At 54.4% G+C, this 21,653-nt stretch overlaps 1 protein-coding gene across 1 annotated transcript in view; it reads right to left on the reverse strand.

Annotated features, from left to right (window-relative positions):
* Window positions 1–19,793, reverse strand: part of IFFO2 (intermediate filament family orphan 2) — a 50,371-nt gene extending 30,578 nt beyond the window's left edge. The window contains exon 1 of the mRNA XM_030912941.1: window positions 18,787–19,793. Within this exon, the coding sequence (XP_030768801.1) occupies window positions 18,787–19,451 (665 nt within the window). The 5' untranslated portion in view covers window positions 19,452–19,793. The remainder of the gene's footprint in view (window positions 1–18,786) is intronic.
* Window positions 19,794–21,653: the final 1,860 nt, after the last annotated feature.

Genomic DNA, 21,653 nt, shown 5'->3' on the forward strand with positions numbered 1-21,653 from the left:
TTGGGAGATCAGGCTCATCTGAGAAATGGGCCAGACACTTCTTCTCCAAAAGGGTAGACAGAAGTCTCACCTGGTGGGTGATAAGTCCTGGAGAACAAGGCCACGTGCTAGGGTACAGTAAGTCTGAATAGGATCCCCCCGACACCTCCAGCCCCCCGTGCCAAGCTCCATCACACCTCCAAGGCATGTGTTGCATTCTCTGCCCAACAGGTTCTACACCCCTTCCCCTTTGTCATTTTCCTCTCTCTCTCCCTTACCTGATGTGACTTCATGACCCAGCTTATAACCCCCTCCAGAAGGCCACCCCTGACTCCTTGGTCAGGGTCAAGTGCCACTCTTCTGTACTGCAAAGCCTCTGGGCCACTTGGTACTGAGGTATCTGATCCCCTGCTGGTCTCCTCTACCTAACTCGTCTTTCTTTTCTCTCTCTGCCTCTGTCTTTTTTTTTTTTTTTTTGAGATAAGATCTCACTGTGTGCCCAGACTAGAGTGCAGGGGCACAACAAAGGCTCTCTGCAGTCTCGAACTCCTAGGCTCAAGGGATCCTCCTGCCTTAGCCTCCCAAGTAGCTGGGATTACAGGTGCATGCTACCACACCTGGCTAATTTTTCTGTTTTTTTGTAGAGATGAGGTCTCACTATGTTGCCCAGATTGGTCTCAAACTCCTGGGCTGAAGCGATCCTCTCACCTCAGACTCCCAAAGTGCTGGCATTACAGGTGTGAGCCACTGTGCCCGGCCTTCATCTCTTTCAAGATCAGGCCCATCTCTGGGTCACAAATGCAACTCCAGTGCCCAGCACAGAGCCTGGCACAAGGAGGCCCCGTAAATATTCACTGGATTAAAAAGGCCCAGTAAGTATCATCTCCAGAGCCTTCTCTAGGAGATCTAATCTAGGCCAATGCAGCCCTGTCACCTTAGACATGGCCTCCCTGCCAGCCCCTCCCTCCAGCCTCAGTTTCCCCAAACAACCTCCACAGTCCAGGCCAACTCTGCTACTCTCTTCTCTGCACCTTGAAGCCTGGGCCTACCTTGCATGGGGCAGATGATGGGAAAGTTGGTATCCATGGCTCTCCACCCCCGGGACATTGTCTTTCTGCGTAGGCTTGGCCAAGCCCCCATGAACCCTCCACCCCATCCCCATCCCCAGTGTCTGCCGGCTCTCAGTCTCCAGGGCTCCAGCTCTTGCTTAAGTGAAAGCCAGAAGGGGGTCTGGGCAGCAGGTCTGGGCACTCAGGTCAAGAGGCAGGAGGTCCAGGGGGTCTGTGCTCAGGAGAGTGTGAGAGGCCCCCCGGCCCAGGGATATGTTTACAGCTTTGAGAAAAACAGCAACTCCCAAGACTATTTTGGAAACCTAATATGTACTTTGGGTCTCTCCACTGTTTATTCCAAGTGACTGTGCTGCCCTGGAGGTAAATGTAGGGCACCTCAGGGTAATCTCCCGCATACTTACTCACCCGCAGCCGCCCTGGAGCCAGCTGCCTGGGAGCCCAGATTTTCCTTATCATGTGCAGCCTGAATAAAATGAGGGGCTGGCAGCCAGGCAGAGCCCACCAGCCGAGAGTCAGCACACCTGGGTTGAAAGCAAGGCTCTGCGGCCTTAAGCCAAGTCACTTCCCTAGGGCTCAGTCTCCTCACCTGTAAAATGGGTGAGAATGACCCCACCTGGATTAAATGAGGATGGGCAAACACAAACTGGCTCCAGGTGTGGCCAAAAAAAAAAGCACAGAACACAGGATCCTAGGACATCAGACAGGGACATCCAGGTCATTCATAAATGAGAAGTCTGAAGCTCAGAGGTGGGAGGTGATACGTTCAAGGTCCCACACAAGCAGTGACTGGCTCAGTGCAACTCCAGAGACTAGGAGCTGCCTGCCATGCGGCTGGTAAGGGGAGGAGAACATTCCAGAGCAATCTCCAGGAGGGAGGAGGGAAGAGTGACAAGGACCCAGCCAACAAAAGACACGTGGGGCTTGTGCAACCAAGGATGGGTGACAGGGCAACGGCCACCTGTCTGTGCAGCGCCATCACCATCCTCACTGGCCGGGAAGGGGCAGGTTCCAGCGCAGCTGAGACAGGTAATTAGACTGCAAACACGCGCACCAAAAGAATTAGTGACTAAATACAGCTCAAGGGGATGGACTCATTACTTAATCCCAGGCTCCTGTCATCATGGCCAGCCCTGGCATTCCACCTGATGTGAACCAGTGGGGAGTGCAGAGGCAGGGCACCAGGCAACCCCACAACACACGAACAAGAGTGTTCCTCCCACCGACCCACGGGGCTGGAGAGAGAAGTCAGTCCCCTTAAGATGGGACAGGGAATGAAACGGAGCAAAGCCTCCCAGGGACCCTTCTGTGACTGCAAATCTCCTCGGAGGCCATCTTTATTGGAGCTTGTCATCTCCTCACCTCCATTCTGCTGATGGGGAAACTGAGGCTCACCAAGGCGCAGTGACTCACCCAGGGTCACATAATCATAACAGCATTATGGAGGCTCCCATCAGCCTGGCCCAGCCCCCACTGGAGGGCAGAGCCTTGGGACCCTCAGATGGATGGAGGGTCCTCCGAGGGGAATCCCCCAAGTGCTGCCCAGATACTGCCGGGCACCCCACACAGGGGAGGCAGCCCCAGCTATGCAAAAGAACCGGCACTAGCGCAGCCTCTCTTCTCAACTCCAACCCAGCGGGGGGCTCTCTTCCCCCTGAGATTTGGGCCTCCAGCCACAGGATTCCCAGCCAGGACTCAGCAAAAAGCCAAAAAGGAGATGGTCCAGGCCAGCACAGCAAGAAGGAGCCAGCCTGGGGCAAAGCAGGAGGCCATTTGCAGCCGTCCCCTGCCCCTTATCCCAAAACCCTTTGAGTTCAGACAGAGCTGGGATGGGTGTCCAACTCAGCCACTCCCCAGCTGGTGATCTGCTAAAGCGACTTTACCTCTCTGAGCCTCAGTTTCCTCACCTGTAAAATGGGAATAACAATAGTACCTACACCTCCCTGGATGGTGAAGACCCCACAAGATCATAAACACCAGTGCTTAACATTATTTTGCTCCTCCTAGCGAGCAAGTCCCAGCTCTAGCTGCTGGGAAGGCTGCTACAGCATCCAGGGCCCCGGGCTTGGCTAAGCTGCGCCACGCTTCCCCTTAGAGGCTTTGCCTCTGGGTTCCCTCTCCCATGCTGGGACTGGGGAACTGTCTGGTATCGAGTGACCAAGTGCCCAGCACATAGTAGGCCCTCAACCGGTACTGACTGGATGAATGAGCTTGTGAGCTGGAGCCACAGGGCATAGCCACCTGCAGGGCCTTGGGGGAAGCCCAGCTCTGCCTGTGCTGACTTACTGTGTGGCCTTGAGTCCATCCCTGTACCTCTCTAGACCTTCTGCACAAGGAAACTCCGACCACATCAGGGACTCAGACTCCCCCACCTCGCAGCTAGGGAGACCCTGCAGGGAGCGTGGCCAGAGGACAGCCTGCCCAGTGGGGAGCCCCTTCCCAACTGGCCTGGCCCCCCAGGGACAGACAGCAGGGTCCACGCCCACCCCTGCAGGCCCTCAAAGGCAGTAGGCAGTCTCCTCCTGGTGACTTTGCCTTGGAACAGATGGGACACAGTGTGGTATCTGTCAGGCCAGATGGCCTCATTGGCCCCAGGGGCTGGGACACCAGCTGGGAGTCCAGCCCTGGCAGGCAACACTGCTTAACCCCTTCTTGCCCCAGCCACAGGAGCCAGTGTCCCCCTGGCAACTTAATCACTGGTGTACACTCAGGCCTCCTGTCCTCTCCCCTTGGAGGTGAGGGGCCTCCCTGGCACCTCTAGGGCCAAAAGGGAGTCTGGGAGGCTGTGGGAGAAAGGAAGCCACAAGTTGGGTGGGAGCGGAGGAGGTGCCACTGCTTGGCCCTGAGGGCAGCCCAGGACCGCCAGGAATCTGCCAACCCAGGGAACCAGCAGGCAGGAGCACTGATTCCAGGCCAGGGAGCCCTCTGGGGCCACATGGGCTGGCTGTTCTGCTTCCAGGACATCTGTCTGCGGCAGGGACCACCAGCCAAGAGGCCACCAGCCACCTTTATCAAGCCCCCTGCCCAAACCATAGAAACAGCATTGCCGCATGAAGGAAGACATCCAACTCAGACAGGCTGGCTGAATGGCTGTGGATGTGTTGCTCAACCTCTCTGGGCCTCAGTTTCCCTGTCAGGAAAGATGGGACCAGAGTGATCCCTGGGATCCAGGCCACTTCTGGCTCAGAGGGCTCCATGACTCCTGAAAAAGGAATGTGCCTCCCTCCCAGAAACTTGTGGGATCCTACGGGGAACAGCCAGATCTTTTCTGCATGAAGTTTGTGTCTCAACTTGTATCTGAGTCAAGGCACAGTCTCTCAGGAAATGGAGAAAAGGGAGATTGTAGGTGGGAAGAGGGTACGCAGCAAGATAATGGTGCTGCCTTGAGAACCACCAGGCAATTGATGTCCAACCACTTTCCTCCTCTGTGAAAGGCTAAAAAAAAGGGGGGAAAGGCAGCAGTAGGGATTATGGTTAGACACCAGGAAGCACTTCCCTGGAAAAGGCCACGAGGACACTGGACGGCCTGTCTCAGAAAGGGCTCTGGAATGTGCCTCCTAGACAATAAGATCTTCAGGCAGGATTTGCAATGGTCCTAGCCCCAAGATGAGGAAGGAACAGATGACCTCTGGAGACCCCTGGAGGAAAAGAAGCCAGTGTCCAGTAGGGTAAAGTAAACAGGGCCTTGGAGTCTCTCCCCTCAGGGGCTCAGCCAACCGGCTGTTCCAGACGCGGGAGGGTGTCATCTCAGGGCAGAGCATGGCCAAGCTTGGCCCCAGTGTGGGGCCTGCATGCTGGTTCAGTAGACACCTCTGGAAGTCTCTCAGAACAGAGTCTGCCAGCAACTCCCAAAAAGCCAAGAACACATCAAAACAGCAGAGGAGGGAAGAGCTAGGTAAGGGGGCTGCTGGCCAGGAGTGAGAGCTGTCTGTTGACACAGTGGAGAAGCAGAAACATGGGGCTGGACCTACAGACCTGACTTTGAGCCCCAGCTCCGCCACTTGCCATGCAACTTTGGACAAGTCACGTTCCCACTCTGACATAAGGGAGAGAAAAGATCTAACCAATCTCTAAGGACTCTTCCAGCCCTGATTTAACAGTCACTTGGCAAGCTCCCCAGATTCTGCAAACTCCTAGTTCAGGCAGCATCATCCCCAAAGCCCAAGCATAGGGCCTGAGCACAGTGGCCCAGAAAAGGATAGATGGATGGACAGACTGATGGACGGATGGATGGTTGGATGGATGGATGGATGGATGGACAGACGGACAGACAGATGGATGGAATAATGAATGATCAAGTAGGGGTAATCCTGGCAAAGAAGAGCAGAAGGTCCAGTCATCCCTGGGATGACTCCTTACACCTGCCCACAAGGCCTCCCTAGAATCACCTGCCAGTGATACAGACCCTCCAGTATCCAATTCCCTTCTTTAACTTGTACGTACATGTGCAAATACCTACACATGCAGATACAAATACGCAACACGTGCTCAAAGCAGTGACCCAACTCTGAATCCTGACAAGAGAAAGCTCCAGGTCCCCCGCAGAACCCATGAGGTTTATCTGCTCCAGTCTGATTCTAGGGTATCTTGGCTTCCAAAGCTGGGTGCAACACAAGACTCTAGTGGTGGAACCCAGTGGTGATCTTGGAAGCCAGAGACCTGAGGTCACGTGCCCACTCTGCCACTTTCTAGCTTTGACAAGGAACAAGTCATTTTACCTGGCACGACTCATTTTTCTCATCTGTACAATGGACATACCCACAGCCACCTTGCTGGAGTGGTGCGATGTTCCAGAGAACACATGTGTGAGGCTTCAAACACTGCAGAGGGTATACAGGGTGCTCTTGGGAAGTGAGCAAGATGGCTATAGAATTATGAGATCTTGGCTCCCTTCTTGGAGGGGCTGAGCATAAGCCAAGCCTCCCAAGGCTTCTCTGTTTGGGCCCTGCAATCCCTTCCACCTCGTTTCCCACCTTGGGGGGTGATGTGCTTGGGCTTAAACCGGGCAGAAGCTACAAAGCAGCCTTTGTCTCACAGATGAAACCCTAAACCAGCTGCCCTGACGTCAACCCTGGAAAAACAATGCCAAGCCAGCCTTCAACGTCACTCCTCTGCCAAGGTCTGAGAGTGGGCCCTTCACCCACAAGGCCTCGCAAGGCAGTCTATGAAAACACAGAAACCAGTACCCATCGCCTACGGAGGCCCAGAAGGAGGAACAGCTGCCTTTCTGCTGCTGGGAGCAGGGCAGGGTTTGAACCCCTGTCTTTCAACTCCCGTATCTCAGCCTGCCAGAACGAGGTCGCACGTGTGGCAGAGAGTACTTTCAGTAACAGTCTGCAAGAGGCAGGTTCGAATCCTGGTCCTGGCCCTACCTCATAGTGAGACCTCAGACCAGCAACGTGACCCCCTGAGGCTGCTTCCAAATCCACACAGTGGGGAGGCTGAGACAGTCCACGATCCCCAGGGAGGCGGGGACAGGAAAGACTTCCCCATTCGTGTCCACATTCCATCAGGCCCTCCTAGGAGCCACAGGCTCCAGGCGACACCCTGCGCAGGACACAGCCTTGAATGCCAGGTCTTGCCTTCCCAGTCACCCTGTGCTGACAGTCTGCTCGAGAAGAGAGGGGACATGACCTCCTCCTCGCTGCCCAGGCAGCTCTACTGGGGAGAGGAAGTGCTCGGAACACAAAAGGCCAGTCTTCAGCCAAAGGGGGAGGGAGCAGGCAGTTCTCACTGTGCCCCGTTTTCCTTTTGTATGAGATGGGATGGAATGATGAGACCCACAGGGTATTGGTGAGCCTGGCCCAGGAAAGGCTGCCCTGTCTCCTCATCTCCGGGGTAAGCCCTGGAGCTAGAAGGCTTGAGAACTTTGCCTAGAATGTTGGAGTTGGGTGAACCATAGAGGCTGATCCTTCATTCCCCACAAAAGCTATGTTTCCAGAGCTCCTTGTCTGGGGATGTGGCCTGACAAATAGTACTTTGGGATTTGCACATGTTTTTGTATGCACAAATTGGGGCCTGGGGGCTGGTGGGAGCCAGGCCAGGGCAGGAGGAAAGGAGCGGTAACAGCTGAGGGGCCAGCGGCACACTTAGCACTCTGCAGGCAACATCAAATCCTTGCAACCTCATCAGCTAAGACTGTCATCCCCATTTTACAGATGAGAGAACTGAGGCTCAGAGCAGTAACACAACTCCAAGCAGTGTCACCCCAGAGCCAGAGCTCCCACCCAAGAGAAGGCCCAAATCACGGGCCAACAGGAAACATGAAGCAAAGCAAATGAAGCAATTTCTTTTTAATTCCCCACAATTGAATTATGCCTTAGGGCTCAGAAAAAGAATAACCTACAAGTTGGAGGTCCCTCAACTTGGCACCAGGTTAATTCTGGCTCTGCCAGCAGTAGCTTGCAGAGTTCAAGCCTTCAGTCTCCAAGTCAGATAAGTCCTGATGTTTTATTTTATATTATTATTATTATTATTTTGAGATGGAGTCTCATTCTGTCGCCCAGGCTGGAGTGCAGTAGCAAGATCTTGGCTCACCACAACCTCCACCTCGCAGGTTCAAGACATTCTCCTGCCTCTGCCTCCCAAGTAGCTGGGATAACAGGCGTGTGCCACCACACCCGGCAAATTTTAAGGCCTAATGTTTTAAATACTAATATTTTCTTTAAAGGCAAGTGTGAAACCAACTGCAATGTAATATCAAGACTCGGCCAGGCATGGTGGCTCACATCTGTAATCCCAGCACTTTGGGAGGCCAAGGCAGAAGGATCACTTGAGGCCAGGAGTTCAAGACCAGCCCTGGCAACATAGCGAGACCCTTATCTCAACAAAAATTATTAAAAAAAAAAAAAAGTTAGCTGGGCGTAGTGGTGTGTGCCTGTAGTCCTAGCTCCTTGGGAGGCCGAGGCAGGAGGATTGCTTGTGCCCAAAACAAGAAAGAAAGAGGGAGAGGAAAGGAGAGCAAGACAGAAAATGAGAGCCAAGAAGAGCATGAGGAGGGAGGAGGGGACAAGACAGGGAAGAAGCAAGCACAGGACAGGCCAAGTTCTGGCAGTGCCAGGCTCAAGCCCAGGAACCAGGAGCAGCTCCACACTGTGTCCTGCACAGCAGCTCAACTCCAGGCTTTTGTACAAGCTGTCCTCTCTATCTGGAGCACCCTTTCTCCTTCTCTTCCACTCTTACTGAACCTTCCAAAAACAACCTAGGTGATGTCACCTCCAGGAAGCCTTCCTTGACTGGCTCTAAACTGGCTTGGGTACCTTCCAGAATCCCTGGGTTTGGGGCACCCCAGGGTCTCACCAGTGTCCCACCCAGATCTCCAAGACTCTCTGGTCCTGACTTTGCAACAAGCTTTCCCTAAAGCTTCCACTACCACCCCCAAGATGGCCTTCTGCCTATTACCACAGTGGGTCAGGAGCAAAAAGGGGGTGCCAGTGGGCCCTGGGAAGATGGGCTGACCCTATACAGAGAGGAGCCTGTCTGCCGGGGAATTTCACAAGGTCTACTTAGATCAGTAGCTCTTCCCCTCCCCCAAGACAGCAAACAGGCGGCAGCGAGCCAAGAACCGTCTTAAATAACCCAAGTAATAAAGATGGCCAATTAAGAGGGCGGAAGGCGCTGTCTCCACTGCAGGGGCCTCTCTCCATCGAGCAGCAGATGAGCAGGGTCTGTGTGAACACACATCCCAGAGTCGGAGCACGCAGGCCAGAGAGCGCTGAGCAAGCATCTCAGAGACAGGCCCCACCCCCAGCACGGCCACGTGGAGGGGCTCCTGCCAGGGCAAAGGCCCAAATGCCATTCGATTCCTGCTCAGCTCCTCTCCCCAGAACCCCCAGCCTTATTTAGTGATTTTTGCCACGGCAGCCGGAATCAGAGCACCATCATCGCACTTGCCTTCCATGCAACGTGACCATTCCCACTTTCCAGATAAGAAACAGAGGCTCAGAGAGGCAAAGTGACTCTCCCGAGGTCTCAGCTGACAGGCAGCAGAAATATACGCTGCAGGTTCCTCTCTTCCCAGCTTTTGGGTTCCACATGAAGCTTCTCCCCTAAGCTGTCTAACATAGCAGGTTTCTGTCCAACATCCCATCCCAGGATCCAGGGGAGGTGTGAATGTAAAGGCAAGAGAGGACAAGACATTGCATGGAGCTTCACAGAGCTTCAGGCTGCACAGGAAGTTGGAAAAGAAACCGCAGTGCGGGTAGAGCTCAGGACTCCCAAGGATTTAGTCCCTACAGGCACTCCACTTGCCAGTTTTCAAAGTGCTCCACAGGTATCATTTTAGACGGTCTTCCAAACAGCATTATGAGGTCAGATTTATTACTCCCATTTCATAGAAGTGAAAACTGAGGCTCAAGCAGGAAAACTGCTTGCAATGGGCATGGCCCTTTCTGGGACTGCACAGGTTTAAGGTTGGAACTGGAGCCTCACTTTCTGGGGTCAGATCTGGGCTTGCCACTTTCTTTTTTTGTTGTTGTTTTTCTGTTTTCTGTTTTTTGTTTTTTGAGATGGAGTCTCACTCTGTCGCCCAGGCTGGAGTGCAGTGGTGCTATCTTGGCTCACTGCAACCTCCACCCTCCAAGTTCCAGTGATTCTCCTGCCTCAGGGTCCTGAGTAGCTGGGATTACAGGCGCCTGCCACCTCACCTGGCTAATTTTATTTATTTTTTTGTAGAGACGGAGTTTCACCATCTTGACCAGGCTGGTCTTGAACTCCTGACCTCATGATCCACCTGCCTCAGCCTCCCAAAGTGCCGGGATTACAGGCGTGAGCCACCACACCCAGCCTGGGCTTGCCACTTTCAAGGTGTCTTGGCCCAGTTCCCTCCCCTGTCTCTGTGGCTCAGTTTTAGCATCTCTAAAATGGGCTAACGACAGTACCCAACTCACAGGGTTATTAGAGCTTCCATGAATTAAATGTTTGCAAACCACTTTGAATGAAGCCTGGCAAAGAGTAAATGTTGTATAAATATTTAATGAAATTCATTAACTAATACATGTTTATTGTGCTCCTACTATCCACAAGCACTGTTGGAGAAGGTACTGGGCACATGCTGTTATCACGTGATGCTGCCACATGGCATGACACATTTGTCTATGTCCCCAGATTCCGAGTTATTGAGGGCAGGGGCCTGGCCCATGGTGGGTGTTCAGCCACTGTTCTGAGGACACTACCTCTTTGGCTCCTCAGACATCCACATCCGGCAGTCTCATCTTCCCCAACAAGAGGCACCAAATGATTGTAACAACTTCCCTGTTCCCTGGCAAAGTTCACAGCACTGACTGAAAGCAAAAGCTAGGGAGACTCCAGCCCAGGGCGGAGGCGAGCTCCCAAATAGCCACCAGAGCGCCCAAGGCCCTCTGCTGCTGGTGATACGTGGATGAGAACCTCTGGCTGGCTGCTGCCCTGAGGACACTCAGGGGCCAGGCAAGATAAATAGAGCATTAATTCAGAGTCTGAGATCCACAGCCTGCCCCAGCTTTGCTAGACGACATTTCACAGAAGTGAAAACTGAGGCTCACAGCAGGAAAGCGGCTTGCAATGGGCATGGCCCTTTCCGGGTACAGCACAGGATAAAGGTTGGATCTGGAGCCTGACTTCCAAGTTACTTCTCTCTGAGCCTCAGTTTCCATCCTGCAGTGCCACCACTGGGTTTAAATGAGACCTCATGGAAATCACCAGACGGGTCATAATATGTGTTCCCTGTTCCCCAACTCTTCCCCTGCCAGCCCTGCCAGCCCTGCCAGCCCCCAGTGAGACCTTCTCCAAAGAGCAGGGGCCTGGACAGGCCTGCTACAGTGGCCCGGGAGCCTCATCTGCCTGCTACTGCCAGTGATTCATTTGCTTTCTCAAGAAATAATTACTGTAAAGTGACAGCAGGGAATCTTCCCAGCACAGCAGCCGCCTCCTGTTCTGCCACCCGCCGTGGCAATATTGTGACAGGTGCTGGGGAGACCCTGTGCCTCCTGCCTGCCTCCTCACCCGGAGCCAGCCTTCGCCAACCTCCAGGGACACGAGACAAGGCCACCTCCTGGGAGGAGCACTGACCTTGGGCTCCAGAGAACCAGATGGACTCATGGCGAGATCTGGGACAGATGTCTTCACCTCTCTGAACCTCTTATTTGTAAAATGAGCATAATCACTTCCCACCTCTTGCGACTGCTCTCATAATTATCACTGCACCTAGCACAAAGTAGGTGCTCAATAAACAGGAGCATAAAGCCATATTGATTTATTTTCAAACCCTTTTGCAAAATGTTTTCCTACTGCACTGTTTGAATTGATTTTTACCTCCACCCTGGGAAGTAGAACTTGTAAGAAACCACACCCCCATTTTGGAGAGCAACAAAATGAGATGCAAGGGATTAAATGGCACGCACGGAATTGTGCTACGTTACGGAGAGAATGCAGTCTTCACAGGGTTGCTGGGCAAGCCCACTTTCCCACTGTCCCCATTCCCAGGTGGGCACAGTGAAGATCAGACCACCCTGCAGGCAAACCCAGAACAGAACCTGGGCTCCACGGACCCTCGAGAGAACCAGGCATTGCCATTTGCCAGGTTTACTGTTGGGTGACAACTACCCTCTCTTGTACCAGATCTAGAATGAGAAACCACATCCTGCCCAGGAAGCCAAGCGCCCGGTGCCCAGTGTGGGTGGGAGGATACTCCCCTGGTGGGCAGGCGGCGGCAACGTCACAAACCTTTAGCAGCCTCCCATCTGGCCTGGAATTTTCTAAGCACCTCACAGTCTGGCAATGCTCAAAGGGCTGTGTAACCCACAGATGCTGCCAGCAAAGGGCACAGGACACCCTCTCCCGGTTTCCAGCTTGGTTCTCAACCTCTGCCCACCCCATAGGGCCAGCACAGCTCAGCCTCTGTAGGGCACCCACTCTCTGCCCTGTGAAATCATTCTGAATTTGACCATTTACACATGCTGTGCTATAGCTAGGTGAGCCCGTCTACTTCTTCCACAACCTCTAGACACAGAGTTTAGCATCCCTGTTTTACAGATGAAGAAACTGAGGCTCGAGAGGCAGTGACTAGCCCAAGCTCACTCGGCTTTTAACTCCTGCCCTGGAGCCCCAGCACCCAGCACTGCCAGGCTTGGGGGTTCATTCAAACTTTGAACTTTGGCCCAGACCTTCTGACTCCAAGTGCAGGCCGTCCCCTCCACAAGCAGCCGAATCCCTGGACATGGTCTATGTCGTCGGTCTTCTGTCTCATCCTCCTGGAGACCTACTAGCTCACAGCAGCCAGACACAGAGACCTCCCTGCTGCATGAGTATTTACTCAGCATGTACCTTGGCCAGGTCCTGGCTGGGCTCTGCCAGTGGGAGATGAAGCCAGAGCTGGAGCAGGCCCCCACAGAGCTTCCAGTCGATGCAGGGGCAGACACATGCCAGGTAGTTACAACTCCGGGTGTGGAGGGCTGTGATGTGGGAGGTGGTGGGCGCTCAGGACCGCCTGACAGCAGAAAGTCAGGAAAAAGCAACACAACCTTAATCCTGAGTACAGGGACGTGACAGGGCTGCCTCCTTCCCATCCTGGGCCTTCAGCCATCCGTGACATAGGAAATAAATGGAACGCCAGCCGGCTTTCACCTCTCAATGCGATCAAAAGCCAGGACTGCAAATGCAAAGCCCACAGCCTCCGGTGTCACTGACACATGGCACAGTTTAAATCAATTCTCCTGGAAGGCATCGCATCTCGTTGCAGCAAAGGGCGTGTTCAAATTCCAGGTCTACCCTTCTGTGTCCTTCAAACACAGTCATGTGTGGGGACTTGAGCTACAGGACTGAACGGAGAGCCTGGTGTGTGCATCTGCATGTGTGTGGAGTGTGTGCGTGTGCATGTACATGTGTGTGAGACTGTGCATACACGTGGGGGGAAGGGGGACCAAGGGGCCCCGCATCCGGTCTCGTTCGCCAAGGCAAAGCCCCGCCTCACATTCCTCTGAGAAGGAATCTTCAGCGTCAGCTGTCTCCCTGCTTCCTTTTCTTTTCTGGGACCTCATTCTCCTCCCTCTAGCTTGAGGCTCTGAGAATCACTCCCAAATTTGTCCCCAGTGAGAATGCCAACCCAGCCAAGGGATTCTGTAATATAGTTCTCAAGAGACCCGAGGCGCTAGATGGAGGGGTTTGTGTGTTTCTCTTAAAGGAAGTTGGGAGAAAGGGCTGGGGGATGGCGAGAGATTTCCGGAGGCACAAATCAACGGCTAAGAGTGGGTCAAACAGCCTTCTTAGATGCTGGACAAAGAAGCAGCCCTTTCCCTCCACCCCCAACACCACCTCTGGCGCCTCCATGGGACAGAGAGAGCGGCAACGTGCCCTGAAATGGACTTGTTAGGCAGTCAGGGCCATGCTGAGAAATCCTTGCAAATTAAAGGAACAGCCTTTGCCAGGGGAAGGGGGCTGGGCTGGGGTGGGGGTAGGCATGCCCAAAACCTGCCAAGCCCCAGGTACCTTAACACCAGACCTCATTTGTTCCTTCTCAATCCCTGGGAGAGCAACAAGATGACCCCTCTTTTACAGAGGACAAAGCGGGGAGCTCCACGGGCAGCTTGGAGTGACCAAGCCACTTGCCCATGTTCACACAGACAGTGGCAGAGCCAGGATGCGAAACCCTGTTCCACCATCAAAGGCTGCCTCACTGGAAAATCAGAATTAAGAATCCGTTTTGGTGCCAGCTTCAGAAATAACGAAAGTGTCAATGGGAGTGGCAAGGAACAAAGCCCTCAGCTTTCTATTCCAGGGCAGCATTGGAGCTTTGGGACATTCAGGGGCCAGCACCCACCTGCTTGAGGGCCCCCCTGGGGTGTGACAAGAACGGGCAGGGGACACTCCAGCTGACCCACCCACCATCCCTTTTTGGAGTCCTTCATTCCGGCCGACAGCCCAGCCCCTTCCGGCTCATAGTCAGAAATAGCTGTGACAAAAGTCCCTCCCATCCCAGAAAGTGGCTTTTTAAAAAAATGTTTCAAACAGACACACAAAAAGGTGGAAAGAACATAACAAAGCCTTGACTGCGGGAAGATGATGCGGGCATCACGTCGAGATGGGGAGGCCAGCTCTGCACAGCAGATGGAAGGTCTGCCCAGTTCGGCACAGAGGGCCAGCCCCCTCTGGGCCTTGGTTTCCCCACCTTTAAAATGAAAGTACTCAGCTGAATCAGCAGTTTCTTCCTTTTCAAAAACTGCAGAACACTTTTTAAAATGGAATCTTTTTTGGACAATCTGGGAGTCAGAGAAGCATGGAGTTACGGTGGGCAACATGGGTCAAATCTCAGGTACTCAGCCTCCCACTGTCCCCGAAGTCTCCCAAGGCGCCCTGCTATGGACTCCAGGGATCTAAAAAGCCCACTTGAAAACCACCAGGCTGAATGATCACAGTGGTCTCTCCAGGCTCCCAAACCACCCTCCAATCACCCCAGGCACCAGGAAAAAAGAAACCTAGGCTCCAGGCTGACTTCAACTGGGGGGCGCATACACTCAGCCCCTCGCACGGGAGGGAACGAGGCCAGCCAGCTGCAAATCACACTGGGCCTGAGGGGGCCAGGATGGCTGGACAGGCTTCTGGACAGGGGCACCAGGCCCTCAAAAGAGTCGCCCTGTCTGACAGGCAGCTAGGCCAGCACTACCAGTGCCGGGCAACTTCCTCTACCAGCGCAGGGCAACTTCCTCTACCAGCCCAGAGCAACTTTGCAGCAGCTGCCAGGCTGGAGGGACCTTTTTCTTGACAACCTGAAAGCTTTCCTGCGTCCTTCCTTGGAGCCAATGAAGAGAGGGGACACGGTTGAACCAGTTAAGCCAGGGGATGGGATGACCAGTACTGCCCATGCCTGGAGCCTGGACCCTAGTCATCTGGGGCAGAGACAAGAGAGGGAAGGGGAAGCCCAGAACAGAGAAAGGCTTCAGCGAACACACTGTGGTCTCCAGAGGCAGAAAGATCAGCCACGACACGGGCCTCTTGGAGTCACTGACCTCAAGTAGAGAGCGAGCTGAGAGAGATCACCTACAGGAACTCCTGCATGTAAAGGTGGAGGATCTGAGGCCCAGAGAGGGCAGCAGTTGGCCAGAGGTCACACAGCACCTAGTGGCAGAGCTGGACCTAAAGTCCAAGTCTCCTGGATGCCAACTCGGGGAACTCTCCACTGTTGAGTTCAGATAAACTCAGTGGGAATCTCCAGGGAAAAGCCCCCAGCTTGCAAAGTCAGAACAGGATATTTTAGTGGCCCTGGGTGGTGACAGAGTAGAGATGTTTGTTTTGGTTTCCAAATCAATGCCTGACAACCTTGTCCTCATTGCGGCTTCAGCGACCATATTTCCCACGTGGTAGAGACCTGGTTGGGCCAAGGGAAAACCAAAGCAGTGGTGACTGGGGCCAGGGCCCAGGCACCCCAGGCCAGGGGCTGTGGTTTGGGTTGGTGTTTCCAAAGCATGGTTCGTGGACCACTGATGGCACATGAGATGATGCTAGGTGGTGTACAGTTGATGTTTTAAATTTAAAATATGTTGAATACCTGGGTGGATTCATAAACAAAATATGGTCTATACTACAGAGGAATATTTTTTGCTATCAAAAGGAACAGCCTACGGATACATGCTACAACATGGATGAACTTCAAAAGAACATTCTCTAACTGAAAAAAGCCAAACACAAAGACTACAGAGTGTATGATTCTATTTCTATGAAATGTCCGGAAAAGGCCAATTTCTAGAAAGACAGCAGGTCCGTGATTACCTGGGTTGGTCTTGGAATGGGAATTTTCTGTAAATGGACATGAAGGATCTTTTTGGGGGGTGATGCAATGCTCTAAAACGGAATTGTGGTAATGACTGCACGATTTTGTGAATTTGACTTGTACACTTAAAATGGGCAGCTTTTGTGACCTGTAAGTTGTACCTCAATGAAGTTGTTAAAATATTTTATGTAAGTAATAGCACAGGTGGTAGTACATAGACGTGGCCAGAAATCACAAAGGTGGAACTCAACAAGCCTCCGGCTTGAAGATCGCTGAGTTTCACATCCCAAGTTGTCCTTTGGGGAAGCAAGTGGGGGTCTCTGGAGCTGCAGGTTCCTCCAGGTGGACCAGGGAAACCCTGGAACCTTTCCCTTCTGGGCGTCACTGCTTGGAGTTCTGTGATAGACATCCTGGGATGATTTAAGACCCTTTGTGGCCACAACAGTACAGGCAGACACCTGGGTCTCACCCCTTAGATGGTAACTTCTCTTATGGCCAGGGAATCAGAAGCGGGCTGGGAGCGCAAACTCAGATTTATATATTGCCAAGGCTGGGAAGACCCTTTGAGATCATCTAGCCCAGTGGTTTTTCAAGTTTTTAAAAAATGTTTATCAAATGTCTGCCCTCCTTCCCAAAGAAAATTCTTAGGAGGTACCCAAAACATACTATTAACAAGTTAAGTGTGTTAGTGGAACCCAATGAGTTAATATTAAGAACTTAAAGGTGAGTGAGCACATTTTTATCACTGTATTAATGTCTTAATGTTATTTTAAATGATTATTTTTATTAGATATTCAAGGAACCCCTAAAGCATCTCTAAGAAAGCCTGGGTCAAGGACTCCAATTCTAGCCCACCTACCTCACTTCACAGATGGGGAAACTGAGACTCCAGGAAAGGAGTATACTTGCTTTGGAAAAACTCAATGTAAGTCTTGAGTCAACTTCAGAAAAAACATGGAAGAAGAGGTGTGCACGCATCCCAGAAGGGCGGGAAGAGAGACGCCCGCACTCCACCTGTCTCAGCAGCACCGTCTCATTCCAGGCCAGCGCCAGAAGCTGACATCACACCCCACACCCTGGGTGCAACTTGAATAGATCATTGCTCAATGCCAACCCATCTCCCTCCAAGACTGGGCACGGTTTTTCCATCACCTGAGTAGCCAGGTCCAAAAAGCATACACACAATAAAACAAACACAACACAAGCCTAAGGCATGACGACACGATCAACAGTGGCAGACAGGAGGGCCTGGCCCATCCCTCCCCAGTTGCACCATCGAGAGCAAGTGCCTGTTTCCCTAGCCTGCCCCAGTGACATTGACCATGAGGGGCGGAGACGTGGCCTCTACGTGGCAAGGCACCAGCAGGGCCATTCTCAAGTACCTCCAGAGAAAGAGGTAACCCAGAAGAGAGGGCACCAGGTGGGCCATTCTCAAGTACCTCCAGAGAAAGAGGTAACCCAGAAGAGAAGCCCATCTCCCAGTGGAGTGTAAGACCCACCCCCAGGAAGCGAGGCGCTGCATGAGAGAGCTTAAGGACTCTCAGCGTTTCTACTCCCCGCTAGCTTGACAAAGTGCCCATCATCTTTAACAACATCAGCTTGATTACTTTATACCTTCCAAAGAGCATCACCATCCTGCTCTCCCCTCGAGCAACTGTGGGCAGATTTTATTATTCCCATTTCTCTGATGAGCAAACAGGATTTCAAGTGGTTTGATAATCTCACCAGCAGGTATAAGGCTGGCATTTGAATCCTACCCAGTTGCTAGCCTGTCCAATAGGAGAATAAGGAAGGAGAACTATGCCCAGCTCCCTGGGCAGACCTTTAGAGATGGAAGGAAGGGTCCCTCTCAGTACATCCTCCAAGCCCTGGAGTTCAGAGCCAATAACTCCCAGTGGAAGGCTGCCCGTGCCTGGAACAGCGACTGCCAGGGCCAGAGGGCCCCTCCCCCAGCCAGGTCTGAGATGCCAGACAGACCTCTCTCCTCTTATGGGAAGAGGAGGAAGATAGGAGACCCCTCTCCTCTTATCAGAAAGCCAAGCAGACAGTATTGTTGGCCAGACTGCAGGCAGGAAGCAATGTCAGTTTCCCAGCTGGGGAATCTGAGCTGGGCAGGAATGCACTGGCCAGTCCTGCAGAGTCTGAACCCCAGTTCTAGCCAGAGATGGTGGTCTCAGTCCATTCAATGTCCAGTCTCCAGCCCAACATTATCTTCTCCTGGGGGCTTTTAAGGCTGAGTTTGTTAGGGCTCAATAAACCATGAAACTCAGGGAGTAGGGAGAAGAGGGATGAAAGGAGGCATTTTATAAAAGCTTGTGAGCAGTCTGCTATAGTTGTGGTTATCCAACCCAGCCAGCTGGACGTTACAGAGCTGGAGCAAGACGGCAGACACTGGCCCCAGGGGTCAGGGGCAGATCCATCCATTTTCAAACACATGATCTCATTTAATTCACGAAATAAAAAGGCAGTGGATTGGTTAGAGTTTTTCTTTTCATCTGTTGAGGGAGGGGAGCCTACTTCCTACTTCCTTGGGAAAAATACCTATGCGAGGAGACAGACTAGCCAGGAGTGGTTAAAATCTCTGGTTGAAATCCTGGTTTCACCACTCATTCGCCAAGCCACCTTAGGCAAGTCACTTAGCATTTCTGCACCTCGGTTTCCTCATCTATAAGATGAGGATAAGTCTGCCTTACACGCTGTATTGTGCTGAGAATTAAATGAGATCACATAAAACACAGGTTGTTATTATGTCACCTAGAAAACAGTGTGCCTAACCAGTGACGGCATCGAGGTGGCCCCCACGGTAGCCAGCGCCCACCCCCATCCTGGGATCTAGATAACTGGGCCTTTCTGGCATGTGTAAGGCACTCTGAAAACACAGCTTCCAGCCCACCTGCCAGGACCAGCTGCCTGCCCGGCCCCCGGCCCGCACACGCATTCCGCAGCAGCCTGGACCTGGGCGCCCCTTCCCAGGGCGGCGGGGGAGGGGCGGCCACTCACCTCCGCTTGTACTCGTCGCGCTCGCGCTTCACCTTGGCCAGCACGTTGTAGAGCGCGCGGATCTCCGGCGTGATGGTGTCGATCTGCACGCCCACGCCGTCGGGGTGCACCCACGACACGCCGGGGCCCTGCACGGTCTCAACGCCGCCGCCGCCCGTGCGCCGCACCTGCGTGTAGCTCCAGATGGTCCCGGGCAGGCGGCCGTAGTGCTGCGGGTGCGAGCCGCCGCCGGGGGGCAGGCCGCCTAGGGCCACGGCATTGGCGTTGACGCCGGCCGCCGCGCCGCTGCCGAGGCCGTGCCCGCCGCCGGGCGCCGGGGGCCGCAGCAGTTCGGGCCCGGTCTGCACGGCCTGCTCGCGGGAGAAGGTCTTGTAGCGCAGCCGCCGCTCGCGCTCGCTCTGCTGCTGCTCCAGCTGCTTCTCCAGCAGCCGGTTGCGCCGCTCCAGCTCGTGCACCTTGGCCAGGAAGCAGCGGAAGCGCACGTTGAGCCCCTTCAGGAGGTGGATGTTGGAGCCCAGGTCGTCCCGCAGCGCCGCCGTCACCGGCGACGGACCCGGCCCGGCCCCGCCGCCGCCGCCGCCCCCGCCAGGGCAGCCCCCGCCGCCGCCGCCCGGCGGGCAGCCGAAGGCCAAGGCCATCTCCCCGAACAGCAGCGAGTTCACCATGCGTCGGCTGCGCGGCTCAGGGCCCCGGGCCCGCGGGTCCAGGTGCGGCTCCAGCTCCGGGCAGGGCTCCCGGCGCGGCCGGGCCAGGGTGGGCGCGGGCTCCAGTGCGGCCGGCCGGGCGGTTCCAGATGCGCGCCAGATGCGGCCTCCGCAGCGACGGCGGGACGGATGGCCCCGGATGCGGGCGCCGAGGCGAGAGAGGGCACTCGGCCGCTCCTTGGGATGCGGTGGAGGCCGCGGTATCTGCGCGGGGCCAGAAGGGTCGCGGGTCACACCGCCTGGGCTGTCTGTCAGAGACGCTGTGGAGGGGCCGCGGCAGCCGCAAGCAGAGGACTCTCGGCCGGCACTGCCCACTCTGCGGCGGGCCCCGCCCACTGCAGACACTGGCCCCGCCCTCGCCGCGGCCCCGCCCACCCCTCCTCCCTCTGCGGCGTTCCCCGAGCCAGAGGCTCCGCCCCACGAGGCCCGCAGCGCCGGGCCCCACCCACAGACCCTTGGCTCCGCCCACCGCAGGGTTCTCCCGCTTTCGCCGCAGCGTAGACTCCGCCCAGCTCCCCGGCGGGGCCACGCCCTCTCCTGCGTCTGGTCCTGCCTCCCCGCCGGGTGCCGATTCTCTGCTGGGGGACCCGGACTGCAGAGCTGCACCAGGGACCGAGTTAGCTGGAACCGCCGCAGAGCCAGCCGGGCCTCTTAAAGGGGCCAGCAGCCTCGGCAACGCTCGCTTTCCACTTTTTAGGGCGCTCCTCTCTCTCGTCGCCTGCCGAGAGGGCTCCGTTTCTCTGTCCTCTCCGCCCCGAATGCCCCGGCCCCAAATTCCTTCGGATGTGGGCGACCGCGGCTGCAAGGGCTGGGGGATCACAGTATCCGAAGGTGCACCGGCACCCCACCCCCACTCCAGCCTGGGGAGGCCCAGATCGACCTTCCGGGGATAAGGCGGCGCCTAGGCCGGCACGTCCTCCACGCTGCGGACCCAGGAGTGGGCTCCTCGGACGCTAGCTGCGGGCCTCGTCCTACCGAGATCAACCGGGGCACCGCCAAGCCCGCCGGTTCCCCCGCCCACTGAGGCGCCGAGCAGCATGGGGGTTGGGGAGGCTGGGCAAGACCCTCCCGGGATGACACCCACAAACTCGGCCTGGGCCTGGCCTCCGCTGAGCTGCTGAGCACCTCCCCAACCACCCACACCCACACGCTGAGATGAAGCTGACCCCGGGAGCTGGGGATTCATTTCACAGACATGGGGCTTAGCGGGCAGCCTGGGGCAGACCAAGGCAACCCGAGGACCCATTCATTCATTCATTCATTCAAATGTTTTCACACCTACCACGTTAAAGGCCAAGTTCTCCAGTCTCTGGTGTCTCCTGAATCATGTTGCAAACATCAGTATATGTCAGGCACTGTACTTATTTATTATCCCCATTTTACAGAGAAGGTCACTGAGACGTTAAGTAGCCGCAATGGTCCAAAGTGCATGCTCTAACCGGCCTTCCACAAAGCTGGTCTCGTGTCCATTCCCGCATTTGGTCCTCACCGCAAACCTCAGAGGGGAGGTGACCCCCACCTTTGAACGCCTGTGGCTTGTATTGTATGCACCTAACCAGATATGTGGCATGTTTCAGATTCTTCCGACTGAATTTTTTTAATTGCAATTTAATTTTTGTCTTGTTATTAACTTTTGTGTTTGTTTTGTCTCTTTGTATGTAAGCTTGAGGACAGGCACACTGTCTTAAGTGGACAATGCCTTGGTGTTGTTGGTGACAAAGGAGACACGGGCTTGCCCTGGAGTGATGTGGCTATGATGTTAGTCTGCTGTGTTTTTCATTTAGCCATAAAAGCAAACCCTCCCCATAGTTCCTTCCCTCAACCACAGTTCCTTGCTTCCTGCCAACACAGACTCACCTTAAACACCCAGCTCTGAAACTCACCCATCTAGAAACCTTTCTCTGCTTAACCCAACCCAATCTGGACACTGCCCTTTACTCTTCATTCTCTCATCTCTTGAGGATGTTCTTGTTTATCTAACCTAAAAAATCAAAACCCCTTTGCCTTGAAGCAGAGGTTCATGGACCCCCAAGAAGACTGAGGATAGAATTCTGGGGAGTTCATGACACGGGGGTGGACAAAAGTTTTATCTTTATCCTCACTAATCTCTAAATGGTTGTTTGTTTGTTTGTTCGGGACAGAATTTCGCTCTTGTTGCCCAGG

The sequence above is a fragment of the Rhinopithecus roxellana genome, chromosome 12, assembly GCF_007565055.1.
Source record: "Rhinopithecus roxellana isolate Shanxi Qingling chromosome 12, ASM756505v1, whole genome shotgun sequence".
NCBI lineage: Eukaryota > Metazoa > Chordata > Mammalia > Primates > Cercopithecidae > Rhinopithecus > Rhinopithecus roxellana.